Source organism: Thunnus maccoyii, chromosome 9, assembly GCF_910596095.1.
Source record: "Thunnus maccoyii chromosome 9, fThuMac1.1, whole genome shotgun sequence".
NCBI lineage: Eukaryota > Metazoa > Chordata > Actinopteri > Scombriformes > Scombridae > Thunnus > Thunnus maccoyii.
In genome coordinates, this window is record NC_056541.1 from 5,313,210 (window position 1) to 5,334,877 (window position 21,668).

Here is a 21,668-nt window from a genome sequence, read left to right on the forward strand (position 1 = left end):
CAACTCATATTTCCAAATACAACCTCTTTTCACTGCAGCTACAAGAGTCATTATATAGGGCTGCAGCAGACCATCCCGTGCATGAATAATTCCTAAAACTAAAACGCAAGTAATAACCAATATAATTTACAACCCGCTCGGATAATACCAGCAGAACTAGTCGACTTTTGCTCTCGATCAGACGGCCCTCGGCTTCGGGAGTGGACATTTTGTTTCGGCGTGACCGTTGTAATCTCAGACCTTCTTGACCCCTCTGCTGCGCCAGCAAGCTAGCTCTGTTCCCTCATATCACTTATCCTTATTAGTTATTAATACAGGCTCAGGCCAAGTTGTATGAATCATTTATGGGGTAGTGCAGAGACTAATTGAAAAGAAAGAACAGATTGTGGTAAAGGTCGTCCGCTCAGTCTGCTTTTTTTTTTGGAATTATGAGGGAGAAGCAGTGAAAGCTATTAAAAGAAAAGCCACAAGAGTTTTTTTTTTTGTTTGTTTTGTTTTTTAAATCAGGCTGCAGCGACTGGCAGGCCTTCTGCAAAGTCTGAGTTTGAAGTAATCCTATTTGAATGTCAAATCCATTAACACAGTTTTAGAGAAAAGTGTTGAGTTTCTGTGCCAATGAGGATACAGCGTCTCTGTCTGTCTTCAGAACATCACGTTAAACTGCACAAATTAGCTCAGTTGATGTGTCCTTGTTACAATTTTTTTCTTTTTTCCCCAGTATTTTGTACACATTTGAGCAGTGAAGCAGGTGCTCGGTTTGAATGAATTCTACTCTGAGGGGGTTGAGATCTACAGCTGCATCACAAATCCGGTCGTCGCAGCAGATGACGGAGAATTTGCTTGCACAAAAATTTCAAAGTGTAAAACAGGCTAAACACCTGCAAAAGACTGTTGATGCTCCATCTCAGAACAGCACTTAATTAGTAAATGCAGATTAGGTTGGTAAACTCACTGGATGCTACCTGCTCAGCACCAAACAGACAAAGTTAGTGACTAGTATAATGCCTAAAAACATCATAACCAGGACTGGTAAAAGTTGCAATGGAGCAAACATAAAGTTTCAACATTAAAATGAGTGATGCCTGCTGTCCTCTATGAAAGGTGTCCAAGATTTAGAGAGAGAGAGGAAGGAGAAACAAAGGAAGGATGGCACGGTGAAGAAAGCAATAAACGTGCACACGTCTATTGAGGAACATTAGAACATCCGCTGTGCCACTCAGCACTTTCCTCTCCAGTCATAAGATAATTGCTTTGGGGACTTGGACCTCAAAGCAGTGCTCCTACCTTTGACCTCTGACCTGTCACATCCCAAAACCACAACACTGGTGATAAAGGATGACCACTGGGAGACTACTGGCCTGTGACATCTGAGGAAAACTGGGTTATTATCATGATGACAGAGACTGGCCTGAACTAGAGATAACGCAGTGAAGTTCCGTGTTTACAACAACGGAAACCTGGGCTCTTTGACCAGTCTGACTCCCCCTCTTCATCCTGCTCTAAACGATTATCTCTGAAAAGTCAAGTTGCATTTTGCTGTGCACATACACATTGTCTAATTAGTGATCTTTGTTTTTCTGTGTTAGCTTTCACTGCCAATTAAACCCCACAAAGAGACAGCTCCTCCATTAACTTTGTGTCTGTACAACAGCCTGCATAAAAATGATGCAGGCTGATATACAGTAGCAAATGATACAGCTAGTTAGTCAGTAAAGTTTCTTCTCCTCCTTCATTTTCTTTACTTTCATTTTTTAAAAATCATGTATGTGTGGTTAAGTTGTGTCATCACGAATATTTAAATTAGCGCATGACGTCATCGATCAACTTTTCAAGGAGGTTTCCACTGAAAATAGTTGGCAACACTGCACCCTTGTCCCAAATCAATACTACAGACTAATTCTAAGTGGGTTTTGATTATGTTCATAGTGTGTTCACACTGGAAAATGTGTAATAAGACTAAAAAGCTCTTGTTTTTTTGACTCCCATTTAATTGCCCCCCCACAACCTCCTACAGTTTGAGCAGTCTATCCAACCAAACTCTACCTTGTCTGAATCCAGCTTTGTGCTTCATAAAATAAGAAAAGCAGCCGCACTCAGACAGGTGTTGTATAGAACGTTTGGAGGCTGAGCAGAGCCAGTTCAGAACAGATGTAGACAGCTATCTGGAGGACATTTCACTAGAAAGGAACTTACGTAACAACAACCATCTCCAAAAGAAGTGGGCAGCCTCTGCCAGAAGAGATTAGGTCAAGTGTACACACCGCAAAAAAAATCTCCATCTTTATATCTGTTATTTATATGCTGAAATCATCTCAATCCTCGTTTTATCCCAAAGTAAATTCAGTTCACAATTTCTCTGAACTTTAACTGACCCTGTTATGACTAATATTTCCTACAGTGAATGAAAAAAACTGAGATGTCCTGTAACTCTCATCCCATCTGTACAATATGTTGGCCACAAGCCTTGAGAGGCTGACATGTGATGTTGTTACAAAACCTGGTCAAAGTTTATGTAATTTCTGGACAGCTGCCCCTGCCCCGGTTTGAAATAACTTGTGGAGCATGTGACTCCGCCTGTCATTCATCATGAACGAGGTCATGAGTGAATCAGGGCAAAGTGCAGCTGAGTGATTGTGTATTTATAGCCGGTTGTGTTATTTTGATATTGGTAAGAGATTGACTACCATATGTTTCAATCCCCTTTTATCTTTAGCTCTCAGACTTTATTCTAATTATTGAAACAGCTTTGAATGACAAGTGTTGTAAATCTGAATCAAAAGATGGAATATTATTCATCAAAATGTGCGGGGGAAAAGCTTTAATCCCCTCACAGCTCACTCGCCATCTTACAGACATGAGCAGATTAAGATAATTTCTTCATGTAATCAAAACAATATTATTGAAATGCTTTCATGTCAGCTACGGCTATTGTCTCTAAAACAATAATCAGCTTTACTGATAAAGAAATGTTAGTGGCCTCTGAAAGAGGAAATCAATACAGATAAAAACATGAGGAAACAGACATTAAAAATGACAAATAATGATTAAAAACTAAAATAAATCATCTCAGCCGTTATCATCAAGACACAAAACTCTGCTGGAAGACAATAAAAGGATGCAAAAGCTTGAAATAGTAGCAAAAAATATGTTGCTCATCAAGTGCAAAACACAATCATCACAGTCTACATGATCTCTTCATTTGAGATCATGTAAAAAGTTATTTTATAATTTTGCTCCGGCAATCACTGCAGCCATGCAACATTCCTTAAACAATCAATACATCCTAAATGACAGGTCAGTCCCACCATCTCTTTCAGAATAGCCAGCGAGTCTCCTGATATTTTGCAGGTTAATAAAAATGGGGACTTGTCCTAAGAACAATCTGCATACAGCTACACAGTCTTGAGAAGAGGTTTAATCAGGCAGGATAAGTGAAAACACCTGTGTGGAGGTAACTATATGTGTGAAGACATTTTTTTGTTCACCTGAAATCACATTTAATCATCCCTCTCTGCAGTAAATAAATAATGTCATGATGTCCTAAAATGCATTGCTAATAGCTGAGTGTATTATTAGAATGAGAAGTCTTTGGGGAAATCAGAAATGCTCCTTTTTGTCTCAGCTGGCTGGGTGAGGAGGCGGTGGACGTGGGAGTGTGTCTGCATCTGTGTTTGATTGACATTAGCTGGCAGGCTACCGGTGTTACACCACGCAGAACAGAGACAAAGTAAACAAACTGCTGTAGCTACAAGTCATGGACAGACAGCGTGTCACTAACAGGGATTTTGAAGAGCAACGATCAAACCAGCATCTAACGGGTCCGAAGTGACAGTATGTTTACATGCTGTTTATGTGCCGCAGCCGAGCAGCTAATTAGCTATCTAGCGTGAATGTTTATATGGTGGCTCGTTCAACAAACAAAGGTGCAGGACAAGACGTGTTCATGTTTGTAAGTTTGATAAGAAGGAGACTTCAGCAGGGAAACTAATGTGGGTTGTTGTTCAGACTCTGTGGCTCTTGTGATGCGGAGCAGGATGCAATCAGGCTCAGTGTGACCGTCAGCTCCGCCGATGATAAAACACCATGTTATCGCTTGTTATCACGCAAGATTTGATTTGCCGTATCAAAGTAAGGACTCCGGCTACAAAAGTGGATGTCAGAAACATATTAAATCAAAATAATGTAAATCTAGGGGCACAACCATGAAATCAAAGAATTTAAAATATAAATTTCTCTTCTTTTTGGTTTCTGAATTTCTTCTCAAAGGAGAACACAGGACAAGTGATCTAGAGAGCAGATATGTCCCACCAAATAAACAGAAAACACTAAATGTAGAAACTACAGAACATTTATGCAGCATATGCATTTTTTATATTGAGATTTTTTACAAAAACAGAAAGGAATGAGTCTTTTAGTTACAATATAATCCAAAGATGTTGTCCAGCAGTCATAATAAAATATGAAAAGGAATAAAATAGTTTCTGTGGATGATGTAGTAAAGATTAGTTACTACTAGATAAGCACTAACCATTACTGTAAATGTTTTAATGTTCTTTTACACGTGTCCCTTTCTGATAAACACTCCTGCCTGAACCAGAGAAGGTGTCTTGTGATATCAACTCAGGATGTTTGTGTGAAGAATGGTCTATTCTCATGAAATATTTTCTGTCTCTGCTGACTTGAGGTCTGTGGGTTCGTAGCAGTTCATCCTCCTCCGCAGGTTCCTGTTAAACGCCTGGAGAATTTCCTAACAGCCGTGAAACCATCAGTCTGCAGACCTGAACAGTAGCGGGTCTGTATCCACTGCTATCGCCTCCGTCTATCATGGAAAGGATGAGCTCTAAACATTACATAACTGTTGAAATGTCACACCTGGACTCTAGTTTATCCTCTCCTCCAAAACAAACTCACACACACCATCCAGCCGATTTTTTTAGATCACCAACTCCAAAAATGAAACGATATTCACTTGTGACCCACTAACACACAAACTAGTGAGAGACCAAACGATGATTTTGTTTATTCTTTTTCCAGGTAGTATTTTCTGGCTGCCTGCTGTAAGTTCTGTATGTGGGACGGCTACAAATACACATTTTCTGCAAGTATTCTAGCAATAATTACAAATAGAGAATTACTGAGTGTAACATCTGTGCAGGTAAAAATATATATACAGTACATATTTTTTTAATGATTTGAAACAGTTTTGGAAACCATTTCAAGCAGGTATCAAAGATTTCCAGGTCCTGATGTCATAATGTAGAAAAATGCTATCAAACCACTAAGGCCTTTGCTTGAACTATCTTTTTTATTATCTACAGAATATTCTGATTATCTACTTTTCCTGGAACTTTCTCTGCTCTCACTTCTCATTCTGCTGATATACTTGTTGACTTGATATCATTTGGTACAGTAGGCCTACATTTATTTTTTTTACTATTCCTGATTTGATTTCAGAGAAGCACATCAGGTTTCTTTGCATCATCTCTAGAGCTCGTATTTTTCTCTTTTGAAGTTCTCATTCCTTTCAGCTCAATTATCGGTTGTATGGCTTATGAACTAAAGGCCTGAAGTAGAACATGTACTGAAAGTATGCAAATGCAGACATTTAAGCTCTGCAAAGTCTATTTCATGCATACAAGATGATGCTGTTTGATCTGTGCTTCTATTTAAGTTTGAACACATTTCTTGCAAGATTTCTTGTGATTTACATTGATCAGATCTTGTATAATCTAATTTATTGTAAATTATTGTTATTATTATTATTGCCTTTATTTGAACTCTGAAGCTGGCCATCATTTACAATGATGTTGAGTAACAGTTTAAAATGACCTAAAAAGATACAAAATTGTAAAAGATGAAACATAAAACAATAAATTAAAACAAGTAAAGTTAATAAAAGATACAAGAGTGCTTAACTTTAGTGGATCATAACATATCGGGTATGAAATTAATCTGCAAATGCTCCGGTTCAAGATGAGACCAAACTTTTCTATGGATGTCAGTTTCTGAACCATGACAAAGGCCAAAATGTGGCCTGCAACAGACTTGTTTTTAGCTTATGTGATTGCCGGAGATACTTCTTGCTGCAGTTGTTGATCACTTGCGGCCCCTACCAACCAGTTAAGTGGAGTGAGGAGTCAGCAGTCAATGGCGGTTTTTCAACAATTGTGAATCACTGCAACCATGAGAGGTCCTTCAGCAAACAGTCATAAACATGCACAAAAAATATTAGGCTGATGGGTATATTAGTATGTGAGAATAGCTGCGGACAGATACATTCATGGACACACATGACCAATCACATGATCTCATCCAGGCGTAATAAAAAATAAATCAATTAAAACATGTACAAAAAGAATCTGAATTTTTTGTGATCATAGATTTAAATTGACCAAAGGTTACCACAGTATTCATTTTTAGGGTGCTTCGTAAAGAGTTCCAGGTGGTCGGAGCATAGAAACCAAAAGCAGATCTTCCAAGCTCAGCACAAACTCAAGGGACTTACAGTGAAAACCAGTCATTAGACCGAGTCTGATGTGGTCCAGAGGAGCAATCTAGCATATAGCTAGCAGATAGATAACTTGTAGATAAATAAATACATATACCTATCACATTTCTTAGACAAAGAAGACCACACAACTTTTTCATACAGGATGCAATGATTTGAACAACTTTTGGATGCATTGGCACATAAAATCTATGTCAAAATCAGTTTAAATTTAACTGTTCCTCAAGCTAATATTTGTGAAAATCAGTAAAAACTGAAAATAATTACCCCTGTGACGTTTTAGAGTTGTAGAAGAGTCCATAAGTAAATACGAATGAGGCATGTTTTTGGATTACTAGGCTAAATAAAAGGCTAAATTATTTCCTAAACCAACTGGTCACTGTAGTTTTTATCAAACAGTATCCAAACAGGAGTAATTAAGGCATTTGTTGGGGACTATTTTCAGAGGAGGATTAATACACATTTGATGTTCTACAGTGGGTATTTCTGGCAGCAGGATGGTGTGTGTGTGGGATCGAGTCAAAATAAACAGTTTGTGTGTTCATGTTAATGAGGGAACATGTCACTCAACATTGTGTCTCATTGATGTATTTTTAATAGTTCTTGGACAACAATGGCGCAGAGGAATTTGGATACACGCACAATAATTCATGTTTAGTTTTGGACTTTTCGTGGGATTCTTGACAATAAGAAAAAACACAGAATATCACCAGACTTCTCCCTTAAGCGTTTGGCACAGTAGCAGCGCTACATACGAGCAGGTTCAGGCCAGGCTTCCCTATCAGAATCAAGGTTTTCTTGGCACAGGAAAACCAACATTAAAGAATCATCTCCTGCCTCCCTATGTCAGTAACACTCCTGGGGTTTCTGCAGGCCTGGCCAGATAGGAAAAAAAAAAAAAAAAAACAGCACTGACCTCATGCTTCTCAAATGATCAATGCAGGGTGTCTTTCCCCTGCTTTGATCCTGGATGAGATAAGTGCAAGTGAACACCTCTAAACTCTCAATGCCCAGCACACCTCACAGAGCCGCTCGGTGAAACCCAAACCACCGGATTACAGACTCATTCAGGTTTGTTTAACACTCACTAGACTGACAAAGGGAATTAGAAGAGAGTGTGAGATGAAAGATGTGTTTGGCTGCGTTCTCAGACAGCCTGTGATTATCTGAGAAACAGAGAAAAAGAAAGAGAATAAGCCAATTAACATGCTCAAGTGTCGCATAGTTAATATTTACAGGTTGTACAGATCATCTGTTGACTGTTTTGGTCCAAGGATTATCTTTTTGTGCTATAGAAGTTTTTTTTTTTCCCTTTGGTTAAATAAGAAAGACAAAGACATTGAACAAGAAAGGGTAAGAAGAGAGAGAAAAAGGGGAGAGGATGGCAGTCATACAGACAGACAAGATCAAAGCAGTGGCCTCCAGTCTTCAGTCCTGAGTGAAGAAGTGTGTGTAAGTGTGTTATTCCATCTTCAAAGACGCTCAGCAGTTTACTAGCAGCCTACACACACACACACACACACACATAGACACACACTTTCTGATTGTTGTGGTGACTTTGTGGTACATATCAGGTGTGTCTTTGCTGATACTCTTCTGTTTTGATCAGGTTTGGGCTGTGTATCAGTCTGACAAGCAAAAACTTTAATAAATGCAAACATAAAATATGGATTTTTAAGGTTTTTTAAACAAATTTCAGCGAATTCTGCAAACTTACCTGACGAGTAGACACTAAAATCATTTGTCACTGGTAAATACTTAGCTCCAGTGCTACATGCTAAAATGCTACATAAGCAAAAATGTATTTTAACTAAAAGATGGTAACTACACACTAGAAAGTTATGCTAAGTATGTGGCGCACACTGCATTTTTCGTGTAAATTGAATACTATTAGTACACATTTTTAAGTAATATGTAGTATTCAGTTACAGATTCAAATTATCACTCAACATTGTATGCTAAAGTGCTAAAATGCTAAGTGTTAAAGGATAGGTGTTTTCAGGTCAGGACCCCATATGAATATTGAAACAGGTTTTGCTCGCTTTAATCATTCCTCATGTTCATACTTTCAATATAAGCAACGAGGGACAAAATCCACAGCCCTCCTGAAGTTAATATGAGGCTTCAGCCGTCTGAGTTAGTCAAAATTAAGTCTTTTTTGACCCTGGACAGTGTTTCCTTGTTAAGCTACAGTGGAAGGATAGCAACAGAAAGAAGAATTTGGTACCAAACAGCTGCAACGTTTGTTTGTGGTGTGAAAGAAAAGAAAGTTTGTGGTGTGTTTGGGTTTTGGTTCGGCAATAAAAAGTTATTAGTAAAACATAGCAGCCACACAGTAACTACCTTTCTGTAATATTAAGTAATATTAATATACAAAATGCCTCTATTTTGTCCTTTTGCTATCCTTTTTCATTATTTATGACATATGAGGTCCAGTTGCATTAACCATAGAACATAAATAAAAATATGTGGGTCCATGTAGTGTTGATGATGCAGAATGGCAGTGACTAAAATTGTAATTGACATTAATTGACTGACACTCAACAAAAAATGAGTCACGTGTGAGTCAATATGATTTCACAGTTACAACTCTGGTAGTTACAACTCTTAGTTTGTTTGCATGTCAGTATGAACATGAAATGGACCAGAACTAACTATTTTTACTTGGTGCTGAGCAAATTAACTGATCTACAAAGCAACATTAGTTCACCCCAACCAGGTGTTTTCAATTATGCTGCTTGATTAGACTTTTCTCTTTTCTCAAGAGTCAATCATTCATTCAGTACTCCCAGTATAACTGACATTCAATAGTTTAATCAATAGTATAGTAACACATTTTTGACAGGTGTCACATAACCTATATACTCAGAATTCAGACATTCAGATAAAACGGTGGACACTAAATAATAAATGATTTCGGACACAGCTACTCTGTGTGTGTGTGTGTGTGTTTAGACTGTGCTTGAATACCTGTTAAGGTGGAACAATTTGGTGGAACAAAAAAACGCTGCATTCACGCTATGTCGGATCAACGGGAATGATTGGAAAGATTCCCGTGTTTAGGACTTGCGAGTGTTCACGTCATCGGACAGCTCAGGAAGGTTGTATGATAAAGGAGTTGGTTGTATGAGAGATTGAAATACTGTGCATTGACAAAATTACATTATATCTATTAAATTCAAGTTGTTCAGGTTTCCAGGCACATCCATATAGGATTAGGATACATGCCAAGTCAGATATATCAGATGTTTCTTTCCCAGTCATAATAATGACTCAGAATATTTACAAACTGTATTTACAATTTGGAAACTAGTAATTACAGTAACTCTGATATGAAATAAACACAGTATTACACCGTTATCACTCTTATTGGGTTTAGTTTGAGCAGATTTCAATCTAACTTTGACCTGAACAGAGGTCTTCATTATCATACATAATGAAGCATTACATCACATCTGAATACACAGCATTAGCGCCATGTGAATCCTCTCAAATGTTGCAACAGCACTCAGACTCCCTCAGACAGTCTGCTTCATGGTTGTTATCATGTGATGTTTTGAGCCAAGCTATCAGCATGCAGTGTTTTATGTACAGTGAGCCAACTCTGCGGCATGTTTTGTACAGTCGGCTGTGTGTGTGTGTGTGTGTGTGTGTGTGTGTGTGTGTGTGTGTGTGTGTGTGTGTGTGTGTGTGTGTGTGTGTGAACGTCCTGTTCTTTCAGTGTAGAAGACACTGAGATTCAAAACAGAAACAAGAAGTCATTTAAGGTTTTAAGAGTTTTGAGTGTTTACCCACCCGCTGTTGAGAAGAAGGCCTCAGTCTGAGATGAGGTTGGCTCCGACACTACAGGAAGGGAGGGGAGACAAAAATATTTGAGTGAATATCAAGAAAAGTAATCAGAGATATTTATTTCATATCACCTAAATACAATATTTAACAGCATTTACAAGAATGCAGTGAACCCACTTGTAGAATACAATTTACAAATCTTTTTTTACATGAAGCTTGAACATAGATTATGAGTATTTAAAACAAAAAATAATAATTCTGTTTTGAAATTTGTGATTTTAGTCTCTATGGTTGGCAATGGCCTGTGATGTCTGGTCTAGAGGTGAGGTTCTCCATGGACTGGCATTTCCCACATGAGGACCTATCAAACAAAATGATAATCAGGTAACTTCTCTTCTCCATCTTGCCCATCTACCATAAACGTAGTTTGGATATCAGGCAATGCAAGATACGACTGACCTAACAAGTTGATCTTTGTGCTTTCGTTTCTCTTGTGGGTAAGTACAGGGATCTTGCAAGAAACAGACAATCACTACTAGGTGTCGTTATCTAACGCCAGTCACTCACCAAGGCCATTACTGGTCATTATTTCTCCTAATCCTTCCCTGTTCCTGATCCCTTGAATGCCTAGCAGGCTCAATATTATATGGTTGTGGACCATCATGTTGATATAATTGTATATTTTCAACCTCATCTGTGTCAAAACTAGTATTGGGGTCTATATTTCTTATTGTTAACCTTGACCCAGCTCTCCCTTATGTCATATGTCCAATATCTTGTTTTGAGGCAAATATGAACATGTCTTGGTACATATAGTTATATATTTTTTATATTTCGTACATAATCCCCACCCCCACCCCTATTAATTCAATGGGGCTGTCAACCTGCAAGTTCCTCTTTAAAATTAGATAATTGAGCTTGATTCCCTCCTGGTTGCCAGATATTTTGTTGCATTAGTGTCACCTAAATGCTTCAGATGCAAAATGTAAATGGCTGCATTTAAACTGCGGGCATTAAGACGGAGCCATTAGTGGTATTTAAAGACGAACATGTTAGCGTTTTTTCCACAGAGGAGACGACAGAACAACGAATCCTAATGAGTCTTTAAAAGGCTCGACGTGAAGCTCCCAAAGGAGTTATTTACAAAGAAGAAAACTCGGCAGAATGGTAATGAATTCCCACATGGGGAACACACACACACACACACACACACACACACACACACACACACAGTCTTTGAACACTGACAAAGACATTATTTGATCATAGAGAATTTTACTTGCAGCACACACACATACGTATATACAGACCCGCACATACAACCACATACTGTGCATGCACACATTCAAACACACATGGCACGTCTTCCCTTGTAGCAAAGATATTGTTTGATGTAGTTTTGCGCTTTTTTTTCTTACACACACACACACAAAAACACACCCTTAACACTCCGACATTTTCCTCTGACAGATGATTTGACGTAAAGACCTTTTCCTTCGCACCCACAACCCACAAAAACACACTCACACACACCTTCCGCCGCAACAAAGATATTATTTGTTCTTAAAAGAAAAAGACCAGGAAGCAGCTGTAAACCCTTAAAACCTTTTAGAAGGAAGCAGGCTTTTATTTTATGAGCTGCACCATCTGCGGATTTTTTGGGGGGTCCAAGTGGAGGAGGAAGAGGTGTGAGATTGGAGTAAGGGAGGGTATAACGGCGGAGGAAAAGGTGACAGTTTAGCAGGTGATCATATGCTGCCCACATTTCTAATGTACACCGATGCAGCAAGTTTCAGCTGAGCGGTCGATAGCTGGATGGAGTTGATTTATTTATTAAATGACTGATGGAAACTGGGAGAAAAATCCATTTACCTGTGATACAGAGAGCCACTACTCACTCACTTTTTTTTTTTTTTTTTTTTGTGCTTTTTTTTTTTTTGTGCTTTCTCATCTCACAGGAAAACCTGAGTCCTGGGCCGAACCTCCGCGGTCCTTCACAGTCCTGATGGCATCCTTCCCTGGCTATTGCTGCTTGTGCTTATTGTTGTTGTTGTGATTGTTTTTCTTCTGTCCTCCCTCCCCCTTTCCCTCTCTCTTTCTCTCTCTCAACCCAACCGGTCAAAGCAGATGGCCGCCCACCAAGAGCCGGGGTCTGCTTGAGGTTTCTACCCGTTAAAGGGGAGTTTTTCTTTACCGCTGTCGCCAAGTGCTTGCTCATGGGGGAATTGTTGGGTCTCTGTAAATTAAAGAGTACGGTCTTGACCTGCTCTATGTGAAAAGTGCCTTGAGATGACTTCTGTTGTAATATGGCGCTATATAAATAAAAATTGATTGATTGATTGATTGACTTCTGTTACTCAGGGGATTTTTTCTGGGATATTTTTGTTCATGAAAAGCTGAAACATATTCTTGGGGATACTGGACAGAAACATTTTAACATCTTGTCATTTTCACACAAGATTTCAAAATGTGTATTTTATAAGCATAGTGAGAGTTGCAGTTGTTTTATTTAAAGTTTCTCTCATCTTTAAAAAGTGTTGATCTACAAGTAATTGGTTTGAGTTAAGTTTTAAAGATCATCATTACACTGTTCTTTGCTGTGTAATTTTCACTCTTTCAATGAAGGATGTACTATTTTATGCAATTAATGAAGCACTGACACTCATGAGTAGTTAAATATTTAGTTTCATGTTCGTGTTTGTGGGGAATTTTTATTTTTGCAACACATGCATAATTTCACTCCAGTAAAAATCTGGTAAATTATTGATATATGCAAGTTTATTGCATTGTTTCTCATATTTGTTTGTTCACCAGAAATGTTGGGAAACTATACATTTCTACTTTGCATTTTCATGAATAAACCGATGAGGGGAGATTATAAAAAAAGAAGAAGAAAAAGAAAGAAAAGAAGAAATGAAACTAGTCTGATTAAATAATGGTTAAAAATAGAAATGGTGACACATTTATTATTGACTCACCCAGGGACGGTGGACAGGAGCATGTTTATTATCACCCTTTTTTATCTTTATGATGACTTTGTTCTTTATGTAAAATAATGAAAATGTGTAATTCGGCTGACAATCAGGCAATAAATAACTACAAAAGGGGAATAATGGTTAAAAAAACACACACATCTATTTACACCCTGATGAATCCTGAGTCAACCCTCATGTTAAGCAGTTAATCTACTGAGAGCGAAGGTCTGTGTTGAACCATATAAGACACACTTCAGGTGATCAAGCTGATCAAAACATACAACACACACACAGATACCCTGGATGCTCTGCCTGAACTCACCCACTGACATTAACACACATTAGTTACGTACATTCACATTCATGCAGGCACACACACCTGCTGTACACCACATAAGATAACATCAAATCTCATCATCCTCTCTACCTCCTCGGTACAGAAGATGTTAAAGACATTAAAGTCCGACTGAAATCATATTTAATCATCCCTCTTTGCAGAAAAAAATGTCAACATGTTTTTTAATGTACTACTAATAGATCTGAATTATTAACTGTACAGAACAGAGACAAAGTAAACAAACTGCTGTAGCTGCAAGTGTTGCTAACAGGGATTTTGAAGAGCAACAACCAAACCAGCATCTAACGAGTCCGGAGCGAGCTTCCAGCAAGCCGGGCCTAAAAAGCATTTTTCCCACACACACAATCATAGGAAAAGGAGCAGCTGTATAATGGTGAATACATTTTGCTGAGCATCACAACCCCCATGCAACGATTTGTTTCACTGTCAGAATTTGATCCATTCAGTTCAATAACATTTGGAAAGTCTAGAAGAGTCACACAATTAAATTATTTTCTCCCCATTCAAGTTAGCAGAGGACTAAACCGGATGTTAGCCGGCTCAGCCAGCGGAAGTCTTTGGTGCACATGTTCTATGGGCCCAACAATCAGGAAGCATGACCAACATCCGGGTAATTTCATTACAGCTGGAAGTTGCTTTTTGGCTTCATGCACCACTGAGCAACTTTCATAGGAATGGACAGAGCCCCTCCAACGCTGTGTCCAGTTCTCTTCATACATAATGGTCCGAAATGACATTTATAGTATATATAATATAGTCATCTAACTTGCTAACTGACATTAGCGGCTCACTTTTACCCAGTGAGTGTTGAAAGGTGAAAACAAGCTAAGGTGCACCACAAGATGTGTGTTCCTGTAAGTTAGATGTGTTGTGTTGCAGGATGCTATCAGGCTCAGTGTGACCGTCTGCTCTGCCCATGATAGAATGACATGTGATCACTTTATTCATGGTTTGATTTGCTGTATCAAAATAAGGACTCCAGCTACATAGATGTTGGTTTCTGATTTGTTTCTCAAAGGAGAACACAGGACAAGTGATGACAAAAAGCTATTTGATTCCAGTTTAATTGTAAAGATTAAACTAAACACCTTTTGAAAATCTTGTTTTGCTTCTCACCTTGCTATAGTGATGTACAGGTGTACTCCAGGACCCCATGACATCACTGTTGGGTGTGGTTACAGGTGCAACAGAGCACATTTCTAACCAAACCCATCAGTGATGCTGGCTGTAGTCAGAAATCAAACAGGCTTGAAACCTTCAACCAAAAAGGACAGAGAAACACTGCTTTTCAGCCTGGTGATGAAGAGTAACTTCACCCAGTCTACTAATCCAGCTTGCCCTGTAAACTGGTGTTGACAACATGCTTTTTTAACACCCTGTGCAGAAATACCATAGCACTATAGTACCACGAAATATCACAGCTAGGTGTCAGAGGTCAGAGGTTCAAGACCAGCAATATGTTTTATTCTTTTTTTTATTATCCTTTTTAAGTTACTCATTAAAGATCCTAGATTTTGTTTTAGAGCCACGTTACAACCCCAAATACCAAAATGTTCTCCCAACTTTTTGTTGATATTAAACTTGTGTACAAAGTGTTTGTAAAAAAAAAAATACAGGAAAAGTAAATGGAAAGAAACAGAACAGAGAAGATTTGCTCTAGTTGGCACATGCATCTGCTCAAGCTCAAAATGCTGATCCTGAGTCGTATGACTCTTCTTCAATAATGTACAGAAACAGAAGCTAAAGAGTAGAGAACCGCAGGAGAGAAGTGACAGCTTATGTCTTATGTATGTCTTAATTTAGTAAGACAATATTTGAAATTTTCATTTAAAATTCTCTATGAGTGATAAATTTTCTTCCAGGAAAGTTTATTATCTATCGCAAACTCAATTTTCTAACCTCTATTGACTTTTAGCTTTTTCAATTATCTTGTTTAAGCTCTGACAAAGAGTAAACATCCATCCATTAGTCCAAGCACCTTGATTTTACCTGTGATCCTTTCAAGCCAGTTTGATGTCTGCATTTTTGAGCAACAGACATGAAACAAAAAGTCGATGTTTTCACGTCTGACAGACACGATCAGTTTGTCCTGCAGCTGAAACAACCCTTGGTTTTCAGCTGCCTGACAGTTTTTTTTTTTTTCTCTTTTTGTTTTACTCCAGCAGACAATTGCTGTGACCTTTAGAGGAATATTACAAGGCGGAGAGGAGAGTGTCACAATTGCTATGATTGAACGTATCTTTGATAGGAGGAGAGAGACGAGGTGAGGAGACGGAAGGGCGAGGAAAATGAGAACTGGGGGATGAGACGGAGAGAGAGAATCGCCTTCTCCATCTGATCACAAGCACAGCGGGACATTTTGCTTCTGACATTTTAGTTTCAGACATCTCATCCATCCATTTGGGTTTTTGTTATCTGTTGACAGCAGTTGGTTTTGGAAGATTCATGTAAAACAAGACGGTAAATAGCCTTGACATCTCACTGCGTCAATACAAACACAAACAAAAAAAAAAGACGGAAAAAGTATCACTAAACAGACACACATTAAAAACATCCAGTTTTAAAAGCTTATCACAAACAGCCAGATCATAACAAATTATATGGTCCACAACCTACAGCCTTCATGAATCTTTTCATTTAGCCTCTATTTCATCATTAGGTGATGTTTAAAGTAGTAATTTATAAGTTCTACAGTCACACGTTGTTTCATATATCATACTAGCTTTATTTTAAGAGTTGAGGTCCCTGAGCTGCCTCAAGTTTCTGTCCTGATATGACATTCTTTCAGAACAATTGGGAAAGCAGGCATTGACTCTGTTGGCAGTAAATACTCCTACACCAGCATTTAAAACATCATCAGCTTTGACAAAAATAGCAAACCATCTTGGCTTTCCAGACTTTTGAGGGAACAGATAGCAACAGAGTAGTTTAGCTGTGTTTGCAACATCCACTTTTATATAAACCTCCTCTGTTGGTGTAACTGCCCCACAAAAGATAAGGCACGGTTTGTGGACAGTTAGAGAAACAAATTGTGTGAACTTATTGTTCCATTAGCAAACGAGCTGAGCTTCCTAACTGACAGTTAGCAAGTTTGCTAGTTCAGAGAGCTTTTTTTACCCCTTCATTAACTCTTTATCGACTAAAATATTGTTTCCTCCTGAAAACAAAATGTAAGGGGAGAAAAAAACACTTGGAGAGCTACTCTTTATGACACTAACACTAGCCCGCCTGGCTAGTTAACGGTTAGCTGACCATGCTACATAGTAGTGGGTGTATTAGCCTCGCTAAAGTACCAACTAATACTAGTTGTGAGTAAAAGATAAGGCACGGTTTGCAGACAGTTAGAGAAACAAATTGTGTGAACTTATTGTTCCATTAGCAAACGAGCTGAGCTTCCTAACTGTCAGTTAGCAAGTTTGCTAGTTCAGAGAGCTTTTTTTTATCCCTTCAATAATTCTTTATTGACTGAAATAGTGTTTCCTCCTGAAAACAAAATGTAAGGGGAGAAAAAAATGTTTGGAGAGCTACTGTGTATAACACTAACACTCGCCCGACTGGCTAGTTAACATTTAGCTGACCATGCTACATAGTAGTTGGTGTATTAGCCTCGCTACAGTACTTTACCAACTAACGCTAGTTGTGAGTAGTCCTCTTTATCAAGCTAACCACATATTTCATTAAGGTTCTGGTGTAACCAGGACTTTAATGATCAAAACCAACTTATCAATATATGGGGGAGTTCAAAAATATAACCTGTAACTTAATGTGTTTTATATACATTTTTTATTTAAATAATCCAGAGCTCTTCCACCCACACTTTACACGTAATCATACTTCCAGTAGCAAACTGTGAACAGTATTGAACAACAATTTCAGTGAGTGATTACAAATCAGAAAATGAGATTCTAAAGAGCCTAAAGAATAAAAAGGAACCGGATTATAGTTTCCTTGTTACTCTGTTATGTTCAATAACTTTACATAACAGTCATCCCAACAGTAATTCAACAGTTAGCAACACATTAGCTCCAGACAGCTAGTAGCCTAAAGTTTGGTTAGCAGTAATGTAACCATAGAAAAACTAAATTCTGCTAAATCACATTAATAGTCATAATACAGCTGCAATAAGAAGTGTAGATAATGTTCAAACAGGGAATTTGTAGAGTAGATAAAATACAATATTTGCTTTTCCACAGATCTGACAAAATGGTTGAAGTAACAAGGCTGTGTGCCAGTAGAGGTTGCTATAGCAACACAATATTCAACTGAAACCAACTGGTGGCAGAATAAAAGCAATAACATGGATTAAACTGGAAAATATCTACAGTTAATTTTAATGTATGTTCCCCCTTTTACCTTTTTGTGTTAACCGGTTGGCTACACAGGTATAAATGTCTCCTTTTATCAGTCATCTCATGTAGCTCAGTTTCTGATTTGAACCTCATTTGAACAGTTTTCATAAAGCTGCATTACTTTAACTATTAAATGTGTTCATATTCAGGTAAAAGTTGCTTTTTTTCCTCATGGACATTAAATCGGGGTAAATAAAACCCTTAAATTGCACTGCGTCTCTCGTGTCTAGGGTATGAGATTTAGAAAAATACAAAAATCAATCCGATAATTGCCTGCACAAAGTCGATGATGTTCCTGGGAAGCAGAGACTATTTGATATTGAAGCAAACTGCAGTATTGAGAAAACACAAACACTCAGACACACAGAGAAAAGACTTCTGCCAAACCCAATAAATCTCAAGTTTGGCCTGATGGTGACGCTAGAGAAAAGTTCACAATGTCACCAAAACCAATTAATTTTCTTTCTCTTTGGACTGTGAATGTCCACGTCGGTTTTTTTTGTTTTGTTTTGTTTTGTTTCTATGACTATTGGCTCAGGAGGAACACTCATTACAAAAGTGAAGAGTGGAGTGAAGGTCACAGCGTCACTTTAATCAATTGGTTTCTTTCTCACGGGAGCTTGAATGTGCCCTTAGTTTTTTTGATATATGTTAGTCACAGACAAACAACCAATGGACAAAGGTAAAAACAAACTGTATCTTCCTTTTTCTTTTGTACTCTCTCTATGTTATCTCTCAGGGGATTGGACAGCACAAGACATTTTTAAGGATTGCATAAACTTTAATTTTATTTTTATTTTAGTCTTTTGTTTATATCACTTAATGGAATACATTTGTATGTTCTCTGAGTTTATATTCATATCTTAATTTATTTTATCTTCGGGGTATTTATATCTTGTGTTTGGTTATTGAAATTGTTTGATTACTGTAGAATGGGAACAGTAATTTCCGCGAATATTTTAGATTAATGAATTCAACTTTTGAGCGTGGTTTGGCAGGTCAAATAGCTTGAAAACGAGGGGATGGAAATTTTGCATTTTGTGTTTCCAGTTTTCTGTCATGTATTTTTGTTTTTCCAAGTGTCTTACAGTGTAGATATGGTAAGACTACGCACTACTACACTGGTTCCATTAAATCTAACTGGACTAATGGAATATAAACACATTTAGTTCACTTCAGCAGTTTGCCTGGGACAACTACAGTAGATAAAATGAAGTTAGTGTCCATCATCTTGCATCGACCAATCTAATCTGTTACTCTTTTCCCAGGAGGCAGTGACCCCGGTGACCTCTCAGTGCTGAACCCCCGATCCCTGAAGGTGAACCAGTTCATAGGGTCAACCACACTCATCAGGAAATGGGCTCGTCTGCTGTGGAAGGTCAGAAGTAGATATGCGTGAGTGTGAGAGAGAAAGTGAGTGTGTGTACGTGTGTATAAAGGTCACATGGGACCTCAGTGCATCAGTCATCCTGTAGTAATGAGGTGTGAGGCGTCAGCGGGGTCACGGCGGTCCTGTGTGGGGAGTCACCTTTCTCACAGGTCAAGGTCAAGTCATGGCTTTTTAACAGTGTTGACTAAAAGCATTAACGTCAGCGCTGATGCGGTTCAGTCACATGGCTTCACGGACACAATTAGACAAAGTGTTGTTGTGTATGTGAACCCAGTGGCAACTACCACGGCTCGAGGCTGAGGCCAATGTGGAAATACCTTAAAGTGCAATACCACTGACAGCCACTAGATGGTCCACTTGACTCCATTCAAAAAGCCTCAACTTCTTTTGAATGAGTCATTATGGTCTCAATCGCTAAATTCAGGCCCTCTAATAAGTGTGCTGGAGGGTCATTTTGTAAATTATTGCTCCATTAGTAAGATATGTGATTGACAGCTGTGATTGATAGTGATCGACTCGCACTGTTTCTGACTTTTGGAGCTTCTGTTTAAAGGATAAACAGTGATTTTTCTTCAGATACACAGTTACACTAACAAGACCCTCACAGGATGCTGTCACACAATATTTTAGTAGGTTTGATGTTACTTGATTGCGATACCTGCCCTGTTAGCACAATTTAGCTAAAGTAGCTAACATTAAAGTGTGCACCACTCGGTGTTCCAAAGCATGAAAGGCAACATCCTGTACTCCTTATTTGGAAGGTGCTGGCTTCCAAAAAGATGGAAAAGATGGCGCCAACCAAAAGCAGCTCCAATGAAAACCAACAGGTGACATCAGCCACTATTAAAGTCAAACTGTTAAACAAATCTTTACATCTCCAGATGAAATATATGGGAAAAAGTCAATTTTTACGAACTTCACAACCTCTATATAGCTATGGTGAAGATGCATTTTCTCAGTAAAGGCATCATTACACACGGTGTACGAAAAAACAATAATTAAATCATCAACACGGACACTTACTACACCTGATTGCATGTTTGAGCCAGGGAAATGTGGGCTTTTGTGGAAATGTCAACTGTCTCCACAATTATCCCTTGAAATTGGTTTCTAACCATAATTGAGGGGGAAAAAACTACTAATGTGGAATATTCCAGAGAAATTTCCCCCTGTGAAATAAATTGTTTTCTTTCTGGAGCCACAGAGAAATGTTTATTTTACTGAATGGACTTTTTTTTTCTTTTTGTAAATATTGCATAAGGTGGCTGCATATCTTCCATACACTATGATCTAAGACAGATATGTGAGCTGTTCTCCAGCACACATGGAATAACTGTACCACAAGTTGCTTCCTCCACAAGTTCCCTGCACTGTGTTCTTCAGTTCTCGTTGCCTTCAATTTTTTAGGATTTTCTTACTCCAGGAAAGTTGATGGAGCACCATGATCTTTTTCCTTCAGACAGTCTAACTCATCCACACCTGGGAGCTTTTGTAAATATCAGGAAATAGACTGTGTCTACACTCCTGAATGTCAACAGGTATGAGTTAAGGTCTGTTACAGTTGGTTCCACAGTGCTTGGCCACAAGAAAACATATGTTTTGTTGTTTTGCACTCTTCACAGCCTTGAATCTCACTCTGCAAAACATTCAGTGTGCAAATATCCTGATGGTCTGCAGAGACTTGTGCTGCTATTTTTTACAACCAAGAAAACATGAACATGTTGACATAGCTACCCCACCGCCTGCTATTTATATGTGATTGCATTGTCTTTGCTTGCTGCCTTGTTGTTGTTTTGCTTTTATCTTGTGGTTTGTTAAGTGTTTTACTAGAGGACTGCAATGGAAATAGGCCTTTGGGCTTTTATTGTGTTTTCATCCTCTGTGATTTTGTGTATTTAATGACTGCAGTGCAGTGTTATATGTGTTTTTTTTTAATCAAATTCATTCATTCATTCATTAACATGCACATATTGACAAGGGACCCCCCTCTGTTATTGTAGAAATGTATGTGCGCATAATGTTTGCAGTAGTTTTATGGGAAAACGGTTGTGTATGTGTGACTGTCAATGAGCCTGTGTGTTTGAGACACTGTTGTGTGCATATGAATGGCAGGGGGTATCCTCTTCCTGAATTCAGAGCGCATCCAGAATATCTCATTGCTATTCATGTGAATGACTGTCCTGGAATCAAACAGCACCCAAAAGCATATTTGCACAGAGTTCAAATGCATGCGGTACTAGAACAGAAATCTAGTAGATTTTCTTTAGATAGTTTCCTCCAAAATGAAATCTGCCTCGCT

At 38.3% G+C, this 21,668-nt stretch overlaps 1 protein-coding gene across 1 annotated transcript in view; it reads right to left on the reverse strand.

Annotated features, from left to right (window-relative positions):
• rasgef1ba (RasGEF domain family, member 1Ba) overlaps positions 1–21,668 on the reverse strand; it is a 146,887-nt gene that overhangs the window by 109,033 nt on the left and 16,186 nt on the right. The window contains exon 2 of the mRNA XM_042421025.1: positions 10,304–10,351. Within this exon, the coding sequence (XP_042276959.1) occupies positions 10,304–10,351 (48 nt within the window). The remainder of the gene's footprint in view (positions 1–10,303; positions 10,352–21,668) is intronic.